The 20,482-nt window shown below is 41.5% G+C and overlaps 1 protein-coding gene across 1 annotated transcript in view; it reads left to right on the top strand.

Annotated features, from left to right (window-relative positions):
- Nucleotides 1-20,482, top strand: part of SORCS2 (sortilin related VPS10 domain containing receptor 2) — a 1,538,136-nt gene that overhangs the window by 518,497 nt on the left and 999,157 nt on the right. The window contains exon 2 of the mRNA XM_030191157.1: nt 7,999-8,066. Coding sequence (XP_030047017.1) covers nt 7,999-8,066 — 68 coding nt within the window. The remainder of the gene's footprint in view (nt 1-7,998; nt 8,067-20,482) is intronic.

Genomic DNA, 20,482 nt, shown 5'->3' with positions numbered 1-20,482 from the left:
ATGGAACAATTTACCTTGTAATTTGAGATTAATCAAAGGTCTAGAGGCTTTCAAGAAATCTCAAAAAACATTTTTCTTTGAATAACCTATGATGATATCCAGTAAGTGATGGTAAAGGACTTTTGCAGCAAGCCGAAATGTTATATAATGATGACCTAGTTTGTATTGTGGTGTTAGTTCTGTTTACATTTTATTGCGTCTGGATTTTTTGTATACCCTGCTTAGAATTTGTAGATAGTGTGAGTTTATAAACTTTAAAATTAAATTAAATGTGTATATACCTGGTTACACTAGTATTCTATCAAGGAAAGTAGGCTTATATTTTCCTTTATACAGTAGAATAGGTGACCCTTCACAAAAATGCCCTCCACGTTGTCTGAATTTTGGTTTTCAGAATGTCCATCCACCCAGAATGATAGAGAGTGAACAGAGAGACAGTTAACAAAATCTAAGGGGCCCTTTTACAAAGTGGTGGTAATCCCAACGTGGATTTACCGCATGCTAATCTGGAGCTACCACTTCCCCAACGTAGGCATCAGCGGTAGTTCCAGTCCCAGGGTGCGCCATTTCCCCTGCTAGGGAAAATTGGCCTGTACTTTTTGGCATGGCACTAACCTGGTGGTAATCAGGCAGCACCACATGCTATCCGGTTACTGCCGGGTTAGTGTGGGAGCTCTTACCACCACCTCAATGGATGGCAGTAAGTGCTCCTCCCCGACATGGTCACATGGTAAGAGCAATCTTACTGCATGGCCATGGCTATTTTCAGCGTTTTTTTACCCGCTGACCAAAATTAATGTGTAGTAACTGCAAAACTTTCTCATTAATTACTGGGCATGTGCCCAGTATTTTCCCATGCAGTTCTGTAAACCGCTCCTAACTTTAAGCATGGCTTATAGAATGGTGCTTTTTTTCAGCACTGATTGTTTTGCTGCCATATAGAGAATCTAGCCCTAAGTAACAACCTGCTTTGTTAACTGTTAGCATAGGCATGCACCAACAGTGTGTGTGTAAATTCCTGCATTAACTGCTTAACCCTTTAGTGTCCAATGTTTCCATCAATCTGTTCCCATATGGCTTATTACAGGAACATTGGACACTAAAGGGTTAACTCACTTTAGTGAAAGGGCCCACAGACTTTATTCCAGGGTTACCGTTAAAGCAGTATTGATCTAAATTCATCACACTTTCTTCCATTTGGCTACCCTCAAAAATCCTGAAAAGAAGGAATAAATTCTAGCAAAACAGAACTGAAGTGACAGGAGTAAAAAGAGAGAAGAAAATGCTTAACATTGTTTATTGCTTAAAAAAATACTATATAGTTATCTTGTCAAACCATATAATGGGAAGATCGTATAAACATTTGTACATTGTGGTGTATCAAGTAAGATGTTTACATGAGGCACATTTGAATAATTGAAAATGCCTGACTTTTAATGTTAGGATAAAGATTTTTTTTTTTAAGATTTTATCTCATTTGCTAATTTCTTGATTTTGTATTGAAGACTGCTGGGCATTGTGGATTGATTGATGCATCATACATCATGGCAATAAAATAGAAAAATACATACACTTATGCATTCACGCTTATATACAGCTGTTTTGAATCAAGTCATTCAAGAGGCCCTATTACAAAGCAGCTGTGAGCCCACTGCGGGCTTACCATGCGCCAATCCAGAGCTACCACGGTCCCAATGTGGGCACCGGTGGTAGTTCCAACCCCAGAGCGTGCCAATTCTGGCACTAGGGGAAATAGGTCCCTATTTCTTACCACAGCAATTACCGCCAGGTTAGCGTGGGAGCCCATACCACCACTTCAGTAAGTGAAATCTTACCTCATGGCCATTTCTTTTTTTGACCTTTTTACCCGCTGTGGTAAAAAGGGTTCCGTGCATGGCAAAAATGGCCCTCCACCACTAGCGTAGGGCTTCTTTTACCTCAGCTTAGTAAAAGGGCCCCTCAGTGATTAACAATAAAACCATTAAATCCAATGACAACAATGAAAACCAGGAAATATGTGCTTGTGATTGCTGAGTGCTTAAGCTTATCATAGGGTATAATACACTTTACAGTAACTAATCACAATAAAACAAAAACCTAATTAGTGTGCTATCATTTAAAAAAAAACACACACACAGTTTCTAATTACTATGTTCCTTCGCAGGTGCATTTGTAGTTTCATTGAGAAGTGTATTTATCCTTTGAGACATTCTTTCTTTCTATGTGTACCATTGACCAAAGATTTGCCTTCGTTTGCTACACAGTCCTTTCAAGTGGTTGAAACTGAAAATGGAATGTATTTCTAATTTGTCTGGAAATTAAATGAGAGCTGTTTAGTAGCAAAATGATCACACTAGTTGTATATTTAATGTGTGAGGAATATGTTTGCCAAGAGTAGCATTGGTGGTTAAATTTAGATGGCAACAGTTAAATAAAACTACACAGAGACTGATGTCACAACCCCAAATTAACCAAGACAGTAGCTGGATGAGGAAACAGCGGTTTTTAGTTTTACTTCTAATGTTGCCATGGAAACAGTCATGTGAAGGGCTAACGTGGACCAGCAATAATAGGGAGGAAATGTGACTGAAGTGAGAAGTTATAATCAGTGATTGTGTTTATACTAAGACTTTAGCAAGGTAATTCCGTAAAGAAGGTGCTACCATTTGTCCAACCACGTACACATGTAAACGGCTAGAATAATTTCCCATCAGATATCCAATAAATGATATAGATATCAACAAAATCTAGCCAAAAGATAAAGATAACAATGAACCTTGGCAGTACCATACTGTGTCCACAGATTCTCATGCAGAGGCTTACATACTCAGATTGTCATCGGTTCAATGGCCATCACCTTCCTATATTGTTGTTTTAACATCAAAACTCCTAAATTTAATCCGGTAACTAACTTTTTTATTTATTTTACTTAATACTCCTCTTAAAATGAGAGCTCTTGGTCTAGTCAGTTTAGGGGCACTCTTTGTCGACATGGCACATGTTTCGCTAAAAGCTTTTCAAGGAAGACCCCTAACAGATATCGTCAGTCAGCCTGCCGACATGTTGCCAGGCTGACTGATGAGCTCATATTTTGAGATGAGTATTAAGTAAAATAAACAAGTTAGTTATTGGATTAAATTTAGGAGTGTGGATATCAAAACAACAATATGGGAAGCTGGTGGCCATTGAACCAATGACGATCTGAGTATGTAAGTCTCTGCGCAAGAGTCTGGGCGCAGTGCGGTACTGCCAAAGTTCATTGTCCAACACATTTATCTTTATCTTTTGGCTGGATTTTGTTGATATCTGTAAGATTTATTGAATATCTGAAGGGAATTTATTTTGTACAAATTCAGCATATATTGTATTTTGAAGCCCATTTTTGGTCAATCAATTAGAATACTGGCATATTTGTGGATATGTGTGCACATAAATTCCAAAATTCCATCTATATGTTGTTTTATAAAGAGGCGCCTTACTGAAATAGCACATATTTATTTATTTATTAGTTGGACGATGGGTGTACACCTAGGGTGCATTTGGACAGAGTCCCACAAATTCGATAAATGGTGCTTTAAATTGCACCCAATTTGTCACACACAATTTAATTGAATAATGAGCCGATTAGCACTGATAACTGGGCCCTAACAATTGGTGCTAATTGGCATTAATTAAAATCTACATGTGTAAATGTATGTGAGGATCAAAAAAGGGGGTACGGCAATAGGAGAGTCAGGGACAGATCAGGGCATTTTATACAAGGGGGATCAGCGTCTAATTTAGGCGCAAAGATTTACACCAAGGTTTCATTGTTGTAAATGGTTGCACTTAAATATTTTCGTGGTTCCTGGCGCACAGTGCTATTCTATAAATGGTGCTTAAATTTGAGCGCCATTTATAGAATAGCGCTTTTTTTTGCTGGTGCTGATTTTTCGGCATTAGTTTAGTGGCCCTTTTATAAAGGTGCATAAGGGCCTATGCGCATGCAGCATACGTCAAATTGGCATTACCACCCAGCTATCGAGTGCGTCTGGTGGTAAGTCAGAGTTTGGCACGTGCCGAAAACCCGTGGTAGAAAATCATTTTCTATTTTCTACAGTGGGGCCATTCCCAGCACTAATCGACAGTTGGAGCGCACTGGACTGTTACCACGCGGGTAACACGTCTGCTCTTATCGCTAAGTCAGTGGGTTTAATTTTGCTGCATGTCCATTTCCCGGCCACAAAACCCCACCCTTTTTTTCCATATGCAGTGGAGAAATGGTACAGCATGCATCCAATACACACGCTCACACTACCGCATGCCACTTTTTGGCGTGCCTTTGAAAAAGGGCCCCTTAGAATTTAGTCCAGTGTGGGCAGGACACACAGTTGCATGCATAAATTATAGACACTATAGTTTACACGTATGTTTTGGCAATTTTGTGTTTTGGCAATTTGGGTGTAAGGATCGACACTAGGTCTGTGACCAGCATAAGTGCTTGCGCCTAAAATATAGGTGGATATTTTATATATTGCACTAGTATTCTATAATGGAAAGTAGATGTCGGCTATGGTCGTCAGATGTCAGCTTTGGATTTTGTCTTGTTCTGGGTTCCTTTCTTTGGTCCCAGGTCCGCTTCCCAATTGTTTCACAATAAAACAACACACAGGTGTGGCTTGGAAAAAGGTATTTTATATAGAAATAGGCTTACAGCACTTCGGGACCCTTTTACTAAGCAACGGTAAGCCTACTGCAGGCTTATCGCATGCCAATCTGGAGCTAACGCTGGACCAATGTGGGCAGTTCCGCCCCCTGTGCACGGCATTTATTAAAAAAATATTTATGCACGGGGTTATCTAGCTGTAATCGGGCAACACTGCACGCTACCCGGTTACCATCGGGTTAGGTGGCGGTAAGTGCTCCTCCCTGCATGGCCACGCGGTATGAGAAATCTTACTGCAAGGCCATGTCTTTTTTTGGCCTTTTTACCCACTGTGGTAAAAAGGGCGTCAGTGCTCGGTAAAAACGGCCCCCGTCGGTAAAAGGGCCCTTTTTACCACAGCTTAGTAAAAAGATCCCTTAGGGCAGAAAGGTATTGCAATGCTGCTTCTGTGTATCTCTCTGCCTGCCCCTCTGATTCTGTGTGTGTGAGGGACTGTGTGTCTGTCCTTCTGTTGGGGCTGAGGAGGGGTGTGTGTGTGTGTATCCAGTGTCTGAATGTGGTGATATCTGACGGTGTGTGTGTGGGGGGGGGGAGGTATCTGAGTGTATGTGTGCCCTGTGTTTGAATGTCTGTATCACTCCTGTCCCTCTTTGGGTTTAAATACCTGGATTCTCTTTACCAGTACCTTCCTGTGTATAATTTGATTTGTTTGATTCTGATATCTCCTGATAGCCAGAGATGTGAATTCCTTTGAAGGCCCAGTTCATGGAAACCAGTTGTCTGGCTTCTATTGTTCTTCCTGAGTATGTAAACTAAGCCCAAAAGGATAGGCGACATCCTGTCTGTCTACCTATACTGACATCACCAGGGATCAGTGCGTGTTAATCCCACACTAAAAAGTTTTTACTTTTTAGTGTGGGATATGTGTCAGTGAGCGGAGAGTAGGCATTCCCAGTGCTAATCAGGTAGCGTGAGCACATTGCTGCAAGCTGCCTGGTTAGCATGAGAACCCTTAGCACCTACAGGCGTGCCTGCACTAATCGGTTAGCACGGGCAAATTACCGCATGTGGGAGCACTTACTGCCTCCTAAATAGGTGGCAGTAAGGGCTCCTGCGGTAATGGCCATTCACTAATGGGGAAATTAGTACATGGCCATAACAAGAAAATTTGATAAGGCAGCCATTTTACTGCCATGCTAAATTAAATACTAGGGGTGGGGGGGAGTCAGAGCCGCTTGAATTATCTCCTAGAGGCCTCTGGGTAGGCCCTGGATCCTTAGGCTAACTCTCAGGTTAGACTCTGAACCATATAAGGTAATGCTGACAATAGACACCTACTTTCCTTTATAGTATTGGTGCCGCATAGGCCCCCCTCATAGAATTGGCTCTACACGAGGATAACTCACAGATTTCTTAAATACAGTCTTTCCTGGTTGACCTCATAGCCTTGAACCAACCGATTTAAATAACATAAATTTAACATAGAATCATTACAATATATTAGGTTGATCCTTTTTACTCTTTTGAGTCTTTCTAGATACTTGCATCTATCATATCCAACCTATTTAACTGATTCACCTGCTACTATTTAAGGCTTCATATGTCACACAGTTAGCTCTTAGTGCTAAAATTAGATGACACTGGGCTGGCTTTAAATTGGCTAGAATTTGTCTTGATTTTTATGTTCTTTAGAGAATTAGACTGCAATGAGTTTAGGTTCTCAGTTCAATATTAGAAAAACTAGGTTGGCTAGATCATTGTATCTACATAAAAGCACATATACAACCATGGAACAGAAACCAGAAAGCAATATTAAACTATAAACAGACAAACATTCCAGAACATTCTTTGTATTGTGTTAATATGTTGTTCTTTACCTACAACACTCTGAGAACGTGCAATTAATAGTTTTAAAATAATAATGGGCCCAATATTCAAAGAAGAGCTGAGCTCCTAAATTTACGTTTCTAAGCTAGATGTCTAAATTTGACTCCTATTTTCTGCCAACTATAGCAACCTAAGGGGGTCTTTTACTAAAGCGTGTTAAGTTTTTGCACTTAGGGGGCTCTTTTACAGACCGGTGGTAAGCCCAACACGGGCTTCCTGCTCGCTCTCCCGATTGCTTTTCCAGTAGTCCCACCCTGACCGTGCGCCATTTCCAGGGGAAAAAGAAACCCCCGGAAATGGCTTGCACAGTGATAATCCGGCAGTAATCGGGCAGCGATGTCCAGTTACTGTCGGGTTAGCGCAGGATCCCTTATTTCCACCTCAATGGGTGGCAGTAAAAGTTCTCTCACTGCGTAGCCATTGTTTGGGGGGCTTTTACTGACTGTGGAAAAAACGGCCCCTGCCACTAGCGTAGGGCCCTTTTTCCCGCAGCTTGGTAAAAGGACCCTTAGTCCCCAAGATTCTATATGTGGTGTTCAAAATTGCATGTGCAATTTAATTGAATAACGAAGCAATTAGCATCTAATTGGGTGCTAATAATTAGGCGCTAATTTGCAACCATCAGAAGTTACACGCACATCTTGCTAGATGTATTCTATTAAAATGCATGCGTAAATTCTAGTGTGCAGATGAAAAGGGGTGTGTGGCCATGGGAGGGACACGGGTAGATCATGGGTGTTTCAAGAATTATGTGCCCAACTGTTGTATGCTATCCATGCCCATTTTCTGTCCATGTCCCCCTATTCTCCGCTTCATTGCAGAAAGCACTTAGGGGTCCTTTTACCAAGCTGCGGTCAAAAGGGCCCTCTGGTATCAGTGGCTCCGTTTTTCCCACGTGCCAGGGCCCTTTTCACTGCAGCAGGTAAAATGCCTCTAAAAATAAAATGGCCATTTGGTAAGATTAATCTTACTGCATAGCCATGCGGCAGGGAACGCTCACCACCACCCACTGAGGTGGTGATAAGGGCTCGCAGGGTAACCCGACAGTAACCTCGCAGCGCATGGTACTGCCTGATTGCCACTGGGTTAGCACTACGGTAAAAATACCAAATATTTTCCAGTGCGCCTTCCATGGTTCTTGAGGCGGAACTACTGCCGTTGCCGGATGGCAACCCTTTCACATAAGGGCCCCTTAATGCAGCGGTTCTCAAACCTGGTCCTGGAGACACCCCAACCAGTCAGGTTTTCAGGATATCCACAATGAATATTCATGAGAGATATTTGCCTGCACTACGTCCACTGCATGCAGATCTCTCATGAATTTTCATTGTGGATATCCTGAAAACCTGACTGGCTGTGGCAACAGTTGATGAGCTGGTGTGATAGCAATTAATGTGTTTTAGATCAGGAAACCACTTCTTGGATCTTATATTTATTGAAAAATTAAATTTTCCTTAAATTTTTAGGTAATTCTGATACTTACAAAGTATTACCATGCTGATACGGGAAAAGTGCTGGAAAGCTCCCTATGGCGGTAAGTTCTGTTTTAAATTCTATTGATCTAGCTGTGGATGGATGTAGTATTGTTTTACTTGTCTTTCTGCCACAGATTGGAAATTTGTTATTTCTTTGCGTTTGTTGCCGCCTTCTTGAGGATGAAGAGTAGTCTGCAAGCCAAGAAATAGGGATAAGGAAACCCTTGTATATATGACTTTTTTCACCCTCTCATGGCCTTGAATAATAACAACCCTTTCATATTTGGGCCAATATTGAAAAAAAGACGTGTGATTAATGCTGGTGGTGCTGCTTCTGCGTCTTCCGTTTCTGAGACTAGCAGACTTCCTTTCCACTGCCAGGATCTATAGAATACTGCTGTCTTCACCATCATGGGGTCCTGGTGGGCCACTTCTTATGCTGTCACCTCCACCAATGCCCTGGAAGTGAAACGAAGCTGATGAAGAGCTATAGCCTCTGTTTTAGTTACACATATTGTAAGGCTTTGACTATCAGTCAGGATCAGGGGTGTAGCTATGGGGGGCCACGGGGGCCTGGGCCCCTGCAAATTTCATCCGGGCCCCTGGTTTGGCTGGTGGGGGTCCCCAACCCCCGCCAGCCGAAGCCTTCTTCAGCGCCGGTCTCCGGCGCAGCTGCGTTCGCTGTCTTGCTCTTCTTTCTTCTTCTTCCTCCTGTGCATGCTGATGCTCCTTTTCGTGAAACTGAGATGGAGCGTCAGCGTGCACAGGACAGGAGGAGCAAGAAGAAAGAAGAGCAGGGCAGCGAACGCGGCTGCGCCGGAGACTGGCGCTGAAGAAGGCTTCGGCTGGCAGGAGTTGGAGACCCCCGCCAGCAAAGGTATTTGTTGGCAAGGTGAGGGGGAGCAAGGACATGAGGCATGGCGTTGGAGCGGCACTCAAAATGTGCCCCCAACCTCGGGCTCTGGCCCCCTTCCACCGTAATTTCTGGCTACGCCCTTGGTCAGGAGGCAGGAATATTTAGACTATTTTGGGACCAATACTCAAACAATGCTGAGCTTCTAAATTTAAGTACCTATGGGGCCATTTTACTAAGCCACGGTAGGCACTAGCACATGCCTACTGTGCGCCAAAATGCAGTGTCGTAGGATGCGCTGAGAGGTCCTGCTGTAGTGTGGTGATCAGTGCGCGCTAATCCCGCACTAAAAAGGTTTTATTTTTTAGCGCGGGATGTGTGTCAGTGAGCGGAGAGTAGGCATGCCCTGCGCTAATTGGGTAGCACAGGCACATTACCGCACTTGAGAGCCTTTACTGCCTCCTAAATAGGTGGCGGTAAGGGCTCCTGCGGTAACTGCCATGCACTATTGGGGAAATTAGTGCATGGTCATAAGAAGAAAATATGGCACGGCGGCCATTTTGCTGCCATGGTAAAAGTGGCTGCAGCATGCGGAAAACCCACACGCTGACATCAGCGCCAGACACTTTTTAGCGCGGCTTGGTAAAAAGTTTCCATAGTACAGTGTAAAACCCAGTGTTACTATGCGTTAAGCCCAGGTTCTAGCGTATTCTACTCTCTGGGGAGGTATATAAATGGTAATAATTGAAATTGAAAAATATGTTAGTAAAAGGGCCCTTTAGGTTTTTAAAAATTTCTCTTGTTTCTAGCGAAATTTAGGATCCTAAGTTTTCAATGTAGGTAACTAGTAATGAGAAATGGTGCTAAACTGTTTTTTATATTATCTTTTTTATTATGTATGTGACTTGTTCCTAGCTTAGAATTTTTATGATAATGCGGGTTATAAATACATTTTATTATTATTATTATTACAGAGTAGGTGGCGGTAAGGGCTCCTGCAATAATAGCCATGCACTAATTGAGAAATTAGTGCATCTCCATTACAGAAAAATATACAGATGTGGCCATTTTACCGCTGCGTTAAAAGTGTCCGTAGCACGCGGGAAATCCACATGCTAACAGCAGACCCGGACACTTTTTAGCACAGCTTAGTAAAAGGGTCCCTAAAGGGCCCTTTTACTAAGGTGCGCATAAATGTGGCCTGCGCTGGTGTAGGTGTGTGTTTTAGACGTACACAGTTCAATTTTTCAGCTCGCCTGGAAAAAGGGCTTTTTCTTTTTTTTTTTTTTGTGGCCGAAAATGGACGTGTGACAAAATTAAAACCAGTGCACGTTGGCCCAAGACCTTATCGCCACCCATGGACTTGGCGGTAAGTGGCCAGCCGCATAAACTGCCGATTACCACTGTGTAAGCACCACATAGTAGAAAATAGAAAATATTTTCTACCACATGTTTTGGCTGCGTGTCAAAAATGGAATTACCGCCTGGGGCACCCGGTACCCGGGCGCTGTTCTAATTTGACGCATGTTGTATGCACGTAGGCATCTACGCGTCCTAGTAAAAGGGCCCCAAAGTTAGGAGACCATTTACTAAAGGGAATTAATCCATGCAAATAGGCTACCACAGAAACATGTTAAAGTGTTTAACAGTATTTTGCCTGGTTGCGCACACTACCCACACGTTATAGATTTTAAAAATATATTTTTGGGGGGAGGGGGGCAGGCAGAATGTAGACATGGAAGTATTGGCCAGTTAATATGTTGTATTTAACGTGAGCTAAGTAGCTAAAATTGAGTTAACACAGGAGCACTTAGCTCTTCCTAAATAGGAGACGGCAAGTACTCCCAGGTTAGCTCTAAGCAGGTGCCACATGCTAACGACTGTCACTAAAATATATTTTTTTAAATTCACCAAATGTGTAGCATTAATTTTGGATTACTGCGCTGTAAAATCCTGTGGTACTATGCGTTAAGCTTAGAGTGTAGCATATTTTAGTAAAAGGGCCTTTTAGGTTCTTAAATTTATCCCCTCTTTTTGGCCACATCTGTATATTTTTCTGCAACAGCCACGCACTAATTTCTCAATTAGTGCATGGCCATTACCACAGGAGCCCTTACTGCCACCTATTCTGTAATAATAAGAATACTAAAATTATTGAAAATCCTAAGTTTTCTGCCTTTGTTTTACATTTGCCCCTGTTGCCACTCTGGCTCTCCTAAATTTAGAAGTGAAGTGAAATTTTGAATATGCTTATGCACTTGGGTATATAGTAAACCCTTTGAAAACAGAGTTATAGCGAAGTTATAGCAAAATGAAGATGATATTGGAATCTCCGTTGATTAAATTACACACTAAAAAGTGCAGTGGTGTACATCTAAAGGGCCATGTCTAGATTGTAGCATTAAAGTTGAATAAAACGAACGTAGAAAGGCAGAACTCCATATGAGCTCATTGTCAGTGTGAGAAATGTCCTGCTGTTAGATGCCTATGTACAGACCTGACTTTGTTTTGTAAGTCAAAGATTTGTCACTGCTGGAGCTTTCTTCTATACAAAGCAGTTGCTGGATAGGGTTGGAATGAAATGCGTTCTGTAGGCCATTTATCCAACCACGGCTGCTGTGATAAGTGCTATGTGTTTTTTCTGATGTTGTGTTGTGTCTTGAATGAAGGTAATGTCCATTTCTACTAACACTTTTTCTTGGGAAGTCTTTTGACTCATTTGTTGCTTTGTGCATGAAAACAATTCTCCTGTAGTCTGTGGTCTAGGTTAACTCTTGTTTAGAAAGTTGACTAGTTGGCCTTGCCAACAGATTCCTAGATTCTACTTGTGAGTTTCTGGTCTTCAAATGCCTCAGACTCTCTGAGTTGATTATAGGGGTCTTTTACTAAAGTGCATTAAGCCATTAACATGCAAATGAAGACTTGTTAAACAGTATCTCAACAGCACGGTATCAACTACCCCAGTGGAATGATGGTTTGTATATGCTAATTTGCGCATTAATGGCATATTATATTAGGGGACAGAAACTAGGTGGATAGTGGGCAAAGAACGGGTCTGGACTGTATAATGCAGTGAGCTCACGGTAATTAAAGCATGCTTTCATTTGTGCAGTTAGCCTGGTTTTGCATGCCATGCAGCCATGCTAATTGCAGTCAGGTTCTATGCATACTAATACACATGTCCATGTATAAATTCCAGAAGGTACATTAGGGCACTCTCCCCCAACAATTAGCGCACAGCCTTTGCACTTACACATGCAAAAAATTAACTCTCTTTAATGAAAGACTCCCATGTTTGTTATGTAATTAGGACCTGTGTTTCTCATTTCTAGTAACATTATTTAACTTAAGTTCACAAAGGGTCCCTTTTACTACTCTGCGGTAAAAGGGGCCCTATGGTGTCCTTGGCATGTAGATTTGCCGCGCACGGAGGCATGCCTCTTTTACCGCAATGGGAGTTTTATGAAAAAAAGGAAATGGCTGTGCGGTAAATATATACTTGCTGTGTGGCCGTTTCCTGGGGGGGAAGTCCTTACTGCCTTCTATTTAGGAAGTGGTAGGGGCTCCTGCACTAACCCGGCAGGCAGTAACTGGGCACTGCCCAATTACTGCCGGGTAAGCCCCTGGCGGAAAAAATACATAATTTCCCGCACGTCCAGAAATGGCCACGCTCCCGTGTGGCGTGCGACAAAGCAGCGGTACCTGTGCTACCGCTTTGTAAAAGGGCCCCTAAATATATTTGTGAGTGCTCTCCAGCTTTTAATCTATGGCCTCTCTTTCTGTGACAGCAAACTTTATTTATTTTTGCTAACAGTAAATAGCAGGCAAAACTATAAATATTTTCACCCTGTCCATTTATGGGAAATTAGACTAACCGACATACATTAAAATAAACAAAACAGCTGAGTTAAGATTCAGTAGACCAAAAATAGATCCTAATGCAATCACCATAATCATCTTTTGTTTATCTAGGAAATGCGTATCTGCAAAGCCAGGCCAGAGCAATTATTCTACTTGTCCAAAATTAATATATAAATAAGAATGTTCATGCAATGTATGTGGGTTGAGTGATCATCATGCAAAAACCTTTATTTAAGCCACTAATTTATGGACTTCTAAGTGCAATTAAATTAATATCTTCATTTTTATAACATTAAATGCTGCTATGGAATTGGAATTAAGTGATGCAGGAGAGCATCTCTGGTCACTTAGATATAATTTGATATTGGAGAGTCAAATTGAGTAAATGATGGTGCGGAATATGACAGCTACATTCAACCCGAAACAGCTGTATTAGAAGTTAGTTTATTAATTGGAAGATGGAACACTGGGGCAGTCAATGAGGTCACATGATAAGGTTGATATTCCCCTGGTGATAGTGTCTGTTTAGTAGCAGTGCCGGCAGAAGGAGATAACTTGAATTGTGAAAATTCATCCTGCAGCAGTGGGGGAAGTGGTAAGAGAGTCTCTGTTCACAAGAGGAAGAGAGAGGGTTGGTTAGATGCTTTTTTTGGGTAAAGTGCTGTACTTGATTATAGGAGGGGGGTTGTAGTGATGCAGGGGAATTTGATATACAATAGGGGAGGTGGGTGGAGCTTGTCAAGTTCAAAGGGAGGTTTAGATGGACTAGGGGAGAGGTAGTTGGTGATGCTGCTGGGAGGGGTTTTCTAATCTTGATGTCCTGGTTGGGTACACTGATTGAAATCCCCCTTTCTACTCAGCTCTTTAGATTTAAGTCAGTTAATAACAGGTGATTTAATGACAAGATAGATGCTATACTATTTTGTGCTAATATTTGTGCTGGTACAGTGGTCATGCTGTTGCGGCAGATAATTTATTTATTGGGATTTATTAACTGCCTTTATGAACAGATTCACCCAAGGCAGTGTACAACAGGTCCATTTTAACATAAAACGTACAGTTTTCTTAACATAGTAGTAAAATGACCAAATATAAACATAAGTACAATTAATGAGTTAAACTTGGAAATATGATGTCAGTACAGCACAAACAATATCATGATAGAATATTCAAACATAGATAACCAATGAAACACCGAATGAGCAACACAATAAAACATTCAAATAGCATACATATGATGCTAATGCTTTTCTATGTAGTTGAGGGGCCAAGTGCAGATATACAGATGGGGACAAGATGGGGTAGTACAGAGTCAATTGGGATAAATAGATGGGTGGCTAAACCCAAAGCAAAATATTTGTACAGTTAAACAAGATATGAGGAACTGGTCTAAGTTACAGGGTATGCAACAAGCTAGTCTTGGTATGGAGTGGACAGATAGTCAGTCACCACATTTATTAAAGACTTGGGAGAAGAGCCAGGCTTTCACCTGCTTCCTGAAGTAGAGGTAGTCTTGAGTTAGACAGATATTTTAATGTGCTTTTGATAAAATGTATAACATAGTACATTAAGGGGCCTATTTACTAAACTGCATGAGGTGTTTAACACATTAAGCATTTAAGACAGCATGGAAAAATGAGTTGACATATAAATCAAACTGCTAACGTGATAAATGCAATATTAAACACTAAGTGCCTTGTTTACTAAGGTGCGCTAGTGCACTAACCGTGTAGACACCCATAGGAATATTATGGGCATCTACACGGTTAGCGCGCACTAAAAATACCAACTCGCCTCTAGTACGGCTTAGTAAACAGGACCCTAAAACAATACCAGTATTTGTAGGCAATAATGTTATATACCAGGCAGCTTCATTTGGAAGTAAATGGTAACTGCATCCACTCAGGATTCTAAGATGAACCTTTACTCAAGCACAGCTTCGAGCTCCAATATTTCATTGCTCTAAGCTTTAGGTGCTATCTCATCATCGGTCTTGATACTGTACATATATATAATAGCTTATTTAAAACAGTTCTCAAAAATGTTTACACTTATCTTTAGATAAAATTTTGGGAGGTGGGGATAGTGCTGGGCAGACTTATACGGTCTGTGCCCTGAAAAGGACAGGTACAAATCAAGGTAAGGTATACACAAAAAGTAGCACATATGAGTTTATCTTGTTGAGCAGACTGGCTGGACCATGCAGGTCTTTTTCTGCCGTCATCTACTATGTTACTATGTTAACAAGTTTACTGAGGAAACTACTTCTAAATTTATGGATCAAGATTTGAAGTTTGCCAAATTAGAGAAGGGTATACAAATGCTCAACTCTCAGACTGTTCAATTCCATTCTGCCTTAGCTGCAGCATCTAAAGAGAGTTTTATGATTAATTTACAAATGGAGATTTTGGAAAATAGAGTTAGGTCATGTAATTTGAGATGGTTGAACTTTTCTATCACCCATTTTCTTTCTCCCCTTGAATTATTTAAAAAGTATGTTAAAGATGTTTTACGACTTAATTTTGAAATTTTAGGGGTGAGGACTCTGGTGAGATCCCAAAATACTGAATGGGGGTGGATAATTTAGTTTCTCTGGATAGTTTGGATCTGTCTAATTTTTTGGAATCTTCTCAAGATAATATTTCAAAAAGGGCTACTTTGTTAATTACCTTAGCTTTACCTGAACAAAACATGGCTATTCTTAAATATTTGTTTCCTAAAAAGTCATTTCCTTTTGTGGTCATTTCTATATTTCCTGATGTGGCCAGGTCTACCCAGCTGTGGCAAAGGGCTTTTCTTCAGCTCAAGCCTAAGGTTTTAGCTTTTGGGTGTACCTGCTTCCTTAAATTCCCTTGTAAGTGCCTGGTTAAATATGAAAATAATTCCTTTATTTTTCGTGACCCTAGTCACTTAGAGAATTTTCTTTCAATGAAGGCAGTATAACTTCTTAATTGGTCAATGTGTTATCAGGTTGGTTTTTAGGGCTATCTAGGAATTTCTGCAGATGTATCTGATATGGATAGGTCTTTTGTTGTTTTTCTGTTCATTTTCTCCTGAAGGTTCCATCATAATATCGGTTTGAATATATGATATGAAGTATGTGATAACTTTCATGATTTTGTTTAATTTTACTGTAATGTTATTTTTGTACAAAGATCTGGAGGCAGGTCGGGCTGGCGAAGGGAACTTCTGGTTCCGGCTGGTGAAATATTGGGGGTGCTCGAGCACCCACAGAGTCGGCGCATCTGAGTGTGCATAATACCATCAGTAATAGAGATACTAGGGGGAAATAGCTGGTGTGTATGCACCAGAGACACAGTGCAGGGGTCCTTCAGTGGGGAGTTCAAAAGTGCCCCAACTGTCCCTTGACTGCTGACATTGGTGTTACTTCCACCCTAAGGATTTTAACTAGCCCTGACCCAGCCCACCTTAGCCTCCCCAAACAGCTGAGTCACTGACTGCATATGCCTACACGGATTTTAACCCCCCCCCCCCCTCTCTCCTGGCCATTCAGCCTTGTACTGGTGCCTATTTTACAAAAGTTTGCTCCCCCGATGTCAAAACCTGGCTATGCCTCTGACCCTCAGAACTGACACCTATAGTGTGAGCAGTAAGGAATGAGTATACTCTTTTGGATTCTACCAGGGGCTTGTAGGCTTGGCTGGCCATGGTTGGAAACAGGATACTGGTTTTGATGGACCTTTGGTCTGACCCAGTGTGGCACATCTTCTGTAGTTCGTTGTGTAATTAATCTATTGGTTTGGATAGGCCTTATCTCACACTTTTTTCAATAGTAGCTCAAGGTGAGTTACATTCAGATACAGTAGATATTTCCCTGTCCCTTGAGGTCTTACAATGTAAGTGTGTACCTGAGACCATGAAGGGTTAATGACTTGCCCAAGATCAAAAGGAGCAGCAATGGGATTTGAACCAGGCTTCCCTAGTTGTTAGCTCACTGTTCTTAACCATGAGGCTATTCCTCCACTCTAAATAAATGCAAATAACTGAATACATGAGAACATCTTGTTTCTCTCACTGTCTGTGCAGTGTACTCAGTGTTTCCTTCTGCACTCAGTACACATTTTATCTGGCTTAGCATGAGCTGTCAAATCTTATCCGAGCACCTCTTCTTGTCTGGTTTAGTTGCATCTGATACATTTTGTTCAGAGTATATTTTGGCATGTTGCCTGTTCCTTGGTTTAATAGACATGATGACTATTTTTCCTTATTTAATCCAAAACATTTTGGTCAAAATTTTTTTTAATCCTTAGATTCAAAAAGCTAGTCTTGCAAATAGCATTAGGCAGTTTCTGCAGTTACTTTTGTAACCTCTTATTAGGTAAGGGATATTCTTGGCAGATGTTAAGAAGATCACCTTAATTCCTAATGGAGTTCCCGTTTGGGACTGGGATCAGGACTGACAGTAGCACACCACTCCAACAATTGGCCACAGTCCATATATATGTTCCAAATCAATTCTCTGAAGCAATGAAAATTGGAAGAATAGCACAAAAGAAAATTCTAGGATGGTACAGAAAACAAATCTTTAAAGTTCAAAAGTCAAATCTTTATTGATTCACCACTGTTAGAGTTACAACAAGTCCAATCTTCTTTTTTACTGACTGAAATGAGACTTGAACCTTCCACTGTTCCCTCTGGGGCCTTCTCTTTTCCACCCCAGGATAACCAAAAAAAGTCTATAAATCACTGTTCAAATACAAAAATCATTTTGATACCTTTCTTCATAGACAAATTCCCAGGATCTAACATGGGGATCCTCGCCTTCTAGGATACTTTTCTATCTAGCATTTACAGACTCCATTGGAAAGCTTCATTCTCCTGGTGGATAGTAAGAGGCTCCTCTCTTCTCCTCCTGTGGAGAACTTGAGACCATAGTCCCCTTGGCTTCTTCTTACTGCTCCCTGGGTCACCAATTTCTTAGGACTTGGTGAATCCCATTTTTATAACTTACCCTTTGGGGAAATGGGACATTTCCCTCTGTCTTACAGCACCAGAAATCAACCCTCCCATGCCCGGAGAGTTTTGTGTTTCAACACAGACACACACAGAAAAATACCTTTGTAGTTCCCTGTGGGTCACTATACTTAAGTAACAGTTGTGCAGAAAGTGGGATGGATTATGTTTGGATTTTCAGTAGAGTAAATGTAGTTAAAGGTTTAAAATGTAATTTGTAAATAAGTCACCAATATTTTGAGGATGAGCAGGTCCTTCTTTAGACTTTAAAAAAAAATATAGACACAAGGATGCTTATGTGTTGTTATAAAATACCAGATGTAAATTGGCAGAAATTGCAGCTAGATTGAAGCCATGAACATATATTTCTGTTCAAGTGGAAATGTTAGCATGCAAAATGTACACACTCATTTTATGAAGTACACTCATAAATCACAACACTGCTCTTGCTCCACCCAAAAAGATTACCTACACATAGGTTGCATAAAAATACACGCCTTCTCGGTATTGCACATACTTTTATGAACTTAACAAGTGGAATAATTTTATAAAAGGGATTTTGCAGGCAAAAGAAAGCTTCTAAAATGTATTTATTTTTTATTTAACAAAGCTTGATATTCTGCAAGGGAATTGTCAATGGCATCTATGTGGTTTACGGCCTTCAAAATAAAAGCAAAGAGGAGAGAAAGGGGGGAGGAGAAGGTGAGGGGGGGAGAAGGTAGAGGGGAGAGAGTTATGAAGGAGATAGCCCAAAGGCCTCAGAGATCAGATAAGTTTTGAGGAGTGCTTTAAACTATGGAGAGAGGGTTCTGTTCTGAGGTGAGATGGAAGGGCGCTCTAAAGTTTGGGACTGAGGTAGCTGCAAGCTGTTTCACGTGAAACAGTGAGACGTAAATAAGAAGGAGGAAGGAAGGTGCATAGATTGCTATTGGAGGAGCAAAGGGAATGAGGAGGAATGTAGAGGTTGAGAAGATTAATGTAAGCAGGTGAAGTAGGAGAGCGACCTTTTAAAAAACAAGGATGAGAATCTTAAATTTGATGCGGGGCAGAGATAGGCCTGTATGACCTCTATGCTTCATTCATACCTACCAAGCTCGTTCAATTTCCACTGAAGTTTAAAATCTGGTCTTGTTCTTCCAAGAACTAGTATCTCTATATAGTCTCTGGTGCCCCAGACTCCAGGCTGACTTCTTTCTTACAGGAAATAGGCTTTGGTAAGCTTGTTTTCTACACCGTATGCAAATCTATCTCATGCATATTAATTATGTCCTGGAAACCTGAATGGCTGAGAGTGTCCAGAAGGTCATAGAACTGGTGTAAATGCTCACACCTGTAACATAGTATTGTATAAGTTATGTACTTTGGCTATCAGGCTTATTTTCGAAAGTGATCGCCGGCCATTTCCCGTCATAAATCGGGAGATGGCCGGTGATCTCTCAAAAGTGGTGAAATTGGTATAATCGAAAGCGGCTTTTTTGACAGTATCGCCGCTTTCCCGTTGCCTCGCCGGCAAAAGTTCAAGGGGGTGTGTCAGCGGCGTAGTGAAGGAGGGGCATGGGCGGGCATGGGCATGGCTACCAGATGGCCGACTTTCGCGGATGATGGAAAAAAAAGTGGCGTTAAGCAGTATTTCGCTGGGTTTACTTGGTCCTTTTATTTTCACGACCAAGCCTCAAAAAGGTGCCCCAACTGACCAGATGACCACCGGAGGGATTGGGGGATGACCTCCCCTTATTCCCCCAGTGGTCACCAACTCCCTCCCACACTAAAAAAAATACAAATCAAAACCTTTTTTTACCAGCCTATATGCCAGTCTCAAATGTCATACCCAGCTCCCTGACAGCAGTATGCAAGTCCCTGGAGCAATTTTTAATGGGTGCAGTGCCCTTCAGGCAGGCAGACCCAGGTCCATCCCCCCCCCCACCTGTTACACTTGTGGTGGTAAATGTTAAGCCCTCCAACCCCCCCCCCCAAACCCACTGTACCCACATGTAGGTGCCCCCCTTCACCCATAAGGGCTATGGTAATGGTGTAGAGTTGTGGGGAGTGGGTTTGGGGGGGGATTTGGGGGGCTCAGCACCCAAGGTAAGGGAGCTATGCACCTGGGAGCTTTTTTTGTATTTTTAAAAAAATTTTAGAAGGGCCCCCTAGGGTGCCCGGTTGGTGTCCTGGCATGTCAGGGGGACCAGTGCACTACAAATGCTGGCTCCTCCCATGACCAAATGCCTTGGATTTCGCCGGGTTTGAGATGGCCGGCATTTTTTTCCATTATCACTTGAAAACAAAACCGGCGATCTGAAACCCGGTGAACTTATTTGGCCTGGCTAAACCGTATTATCAGAAAAAAAGATGGCCGGCCATCTTTTTTGATAATACGGTTCCGGACAGCAGTTGCGCCGCCGCCAAAATAGATTGCTGGCGACGTTCAATTATGCCTCTCCATGCAGTCCGCCCTATAAAATATGCTCTGCGTGAGATATGTATATTCATAGAGTAGCACTTGGTTGGAATTTTGGCATTCATGCACATAGGTACATACATATGCATGTATATGCCATTATTCTAATGGGGATACTCAGTCCCCGATCCAGCAGAGAAACGATAAGTTCAGATGTGTAATAATTTATTTATACATTTGATGAAGACATAACAAATATTTAAAAAGAATATTTATATTTAAAAAAGTGTTTGATAAGTTTACTACTACTTATCATTTCTATAGCGCTACTAGACGTACGCAGCGCTGTACACTTGAACATGAAGAGACAGTCCCTGCTCAACAGAGCT

This window comes from Microcaecilia unicolor, chromosome 2 (genome assembly GCF_901765095.1).
Source record: "Microcaecilia unicolor chromosome 2, aMicUni1.1, whole genome shotgun sequence".
Lineage (NCBI taxonomy): Eukaryota > Metazoa > Chordata > Amphibia > Gymnophiona > Siphonopidae > Microcaecilia > Microcaecilia unicolor.
Note: the sequence above shows the minus strand (reverse complement) of the source record. Positions and strands in the feature narration are given on the sequence as shown.